Here is a 2,872-nt window from a genome sequence, read left to right as displayed (position 1 = left end):
AGCCCAAATGTCTATGAAATCTATGAAAAGTGAACAACACAAGTGGCCACGATAGCCACTCTCATAGGATGGGAACCATGGAGTGTAACTGTGACATATGGACAGATATATAGTGCAGCTGAGTCACAAGCCTGGTAAAAATGTGCATTCCAGATCAGATGAAATAGTCTGCACTTCACTTAACAACAATCTGCGCAGCAGCGTAACAAACTACTGTGTGAGCACCCCACTGGCATTCATAGGACACCATCATACTTGCATACAAACTGGAGAAATATCTACAACCTCACTTTTATAACAAGTAGTTACCATCTACCTGATGCATTACTGCACAGCCACCACAAGCTCCACATCCCCTCTGGGATTGGTAGCACTGTATAACATTACTTCTGAAAAGTAAAAGTGCATTTTAAATCATCAGTATGGTTAAAATGAGTAATATAAAATAAGTGTGTTGTAAGAATGGAATATGTTAAGGATTATGGAGCGTGACATTCCTCCAATTTGGATGAAATTGGCCTCTCTTATGAGCAGTAAGCCATATGAGCATTTCACCCATCATTTTTGACACAGAAATACAAATTCTCCTTTTGCTTAGACCTATGTACATCACTAATAGCTCCACTGAAATCAGTGAGTTATACCACCGTAATCAGAGGAGAACTGAAGCCATAAAGAGTATTGTTTATCAATTTGAAAACCCCAAGAAATTCCCCAAGGAGCTGCAAGTAACTTCAGATAGTGGTGACTGGGGAATAAATAGGACCATTTATATGACAAAATGTAATGTAAACGGAAAGGAACAGCATTTTCTTCCAGGTGGTTCATGCTAACCAAGCATTTATGAGAAAGAAAAGTTTATTTTCTCTCTCACTCTTTATTTTATTATTGTTAAAGTGAGTTTAGTGCCAGTTTGACAGCCTTGAAGATGGATGTCCTCTGCATACAGAACTGCTGCAGGATAGGAAACAATGCATCCAAATGTACTCATAAGGCTCCCTCCTCTAGCAGGGAAGGGAGATCATTTTTTCTGACTATTCATTCCTTAGTCTCTCTGGTGAGGATGGTAACATGGGTGACAAGTGATATTCCTGGTTGTGGGGAGATTGAAGGGAAAGTCCCTCCTGAAAGTCTTCTTGTCAAGTAGCAAGTGGTAGCACCACTTGCAGTGGTTAGGCAAGTGATGTGACTTACTTTCTGCTAAGCTGCTTTATTTTACTGAGCATCAGTCTCCCAGCTCCCCCACACCATGTTTATCTGTCTTGTCCAACATCTAGATTGTAACTGTTCGAAAGCAGGGGTGTTGTTGGTTGCTTGTCTGCACAATTTCTAGGGGTTCCTAGAAATTGCTGTGATGCCACCAATAATCCAGATACCCATCTACTAGGTAGCTGGAGCGATATCAGTACGACCAGCTCCAAAGTCCATGAGATTCCAATGACTTTCAGTTATTATTAGCCAAAGCTGGATTTTAACCACAAACCCAGGAGTAAAAGACTCTATAACTTTAGCTGTCTCAGGGAGTAATGCAGTCCCCCATTCCCCTCGCCAGTTCTTCAACTTCCCTTAAAGACCATTTTCAAAGACAACCAAAAAATAAGTCTTGCCTGTAGATAGTTGAGGTGTTTCTCATATCAAATCCTGATGAGTTTATTCTTTCTAGAAAAGCCTGCGCAAGTTCTGGTGTGATATCATATACTGTATCCAGCTGTTTTGTTGCATTGTCATAGCTAATGAATTGTTTCATCTAATTTGTTCAAACAAAAACATGCATCAGTAATGCAAAGGAATCAAGTGCATTAACATACAAGTTTAATATTATAAATGACCTGCCTCCATTCACATTATGAAGTTAGGGCAAAGAACAATCCAGATAATAAACAGTTTGGGAAGACAAAGATGAGCAGTTCTCGCTTGCTCATACATATTTTAATTTAGTGTCCCTCACTCCTAAATAATTTAGTGTCTGCTTAATGTGGGGCCTCATCCTGTAATACTTAATATATGGAACTCCTGGTATAGTACATTGACATTTGAAAACAGAAAGATCACAAGAAAAAGGCAATGGCAGAGGTACACAAAGAAGTAAGAACCTATGGTGGTATATATTTCTGAATTCTAGGAGAAGGAAGGGGTTGTTTGGTTGACAGCTGATCTGGAATGGCTTTGAATTTACCCAATTTAAATTATATACACTCATCTTCATTTTTTTGGCTTGCACTGTAATCATTCTGGCTGCAAATTGCATCATTGGAAAACTGATACATTCAAAACTCATTCTGCTACTTACTTCAGTAAGACTAATTTTCATAATTTCTTCTAATGGGAGATGTACCATATATCTTCCCAAAATCCACAGGTTTTCTGCACTGACCCAAGAGGCTGACTCATTTAATTCTGTTTTGTACAAATAAATGCTCATTAAAATATAAACAACACATTTTTAATTTTTGTTATTCATTATATTCAGTTCTTTCTGTTATGTAGTCAAAGGAACTCTAAGGTCAGAAAACACTACTATAGTTTCCTCTCTAAGAGTAGATACTGTCCACCCGTAATTTAGTTTTATAAAAACAATTTTATAAGCCCTAGTAGAAAAGCACTTGTAAATGTTTTAATTTTCAATATATTATTTTTGTGTGCACCTAGCCATGCTAGTACCTGAAAACCTAAAGAGTGAAATTTACTATTTTTATCTTCTAAACCAAACAAAATGCCAACATAAATGAAGAGTGTATTACAATATTTATGACATTCAGTTTTCATAAGCCAGTGTGTTATTTGGTAACAGATGTAAAGCAAGAAATATTATACTACATATTTCTCTCTCATTTTATATATATATATATACACACACACACACACACACACA

General features: G+C 37.1%; 1 protein-coding gene across 1 annotated transcript in view; it reads right to left on the bottom strand.

Moving 5' to 3' along the window:
- LOC109294478 (otoancorin-like) overlaps window positions 1–2,872 on the bottom strand; it is an 11,077-nt gene continuing 8,205 nt past the window's right edge. Inside the window, exons 9-10 of the mRNA XM_019512861.1 lie at window positions 2,291–2,397; window positions 1–1,747 (exon numbers count right to left, since the gene is read on the bottom strand). Coding sequence (XP_019368406.1) covers window positions 1,580–1,747; window positions 2,291–2,397 — 275 coding nt within the window. The 3' untranslated portion in view covers window positions 1–1,579. The remainder of the gene's footprint in view (window positions 1,748–2,290; window positions 2,398–2,872) is intronic.

Source organism: Gavialis gangeticus, unplaced genomic scaffold, assembly GCF_001723915.1.
Source record: "Gavialis gangeticus isolate Ggan-Ray unplaced genomic scaffold, GavGan_comp1, whole genome shotgun sequence".
NCBI lineage: Eukaryota > Metazoa > Chordata > Crocodylia > Gavialidae > Gavialis > Gavialis gangeticus.
The sequence above is the reverse complement of the archived record's forward strand: the minus strand, read 5'-3'. Positions and strand labels throughout refer to the sequence as shown.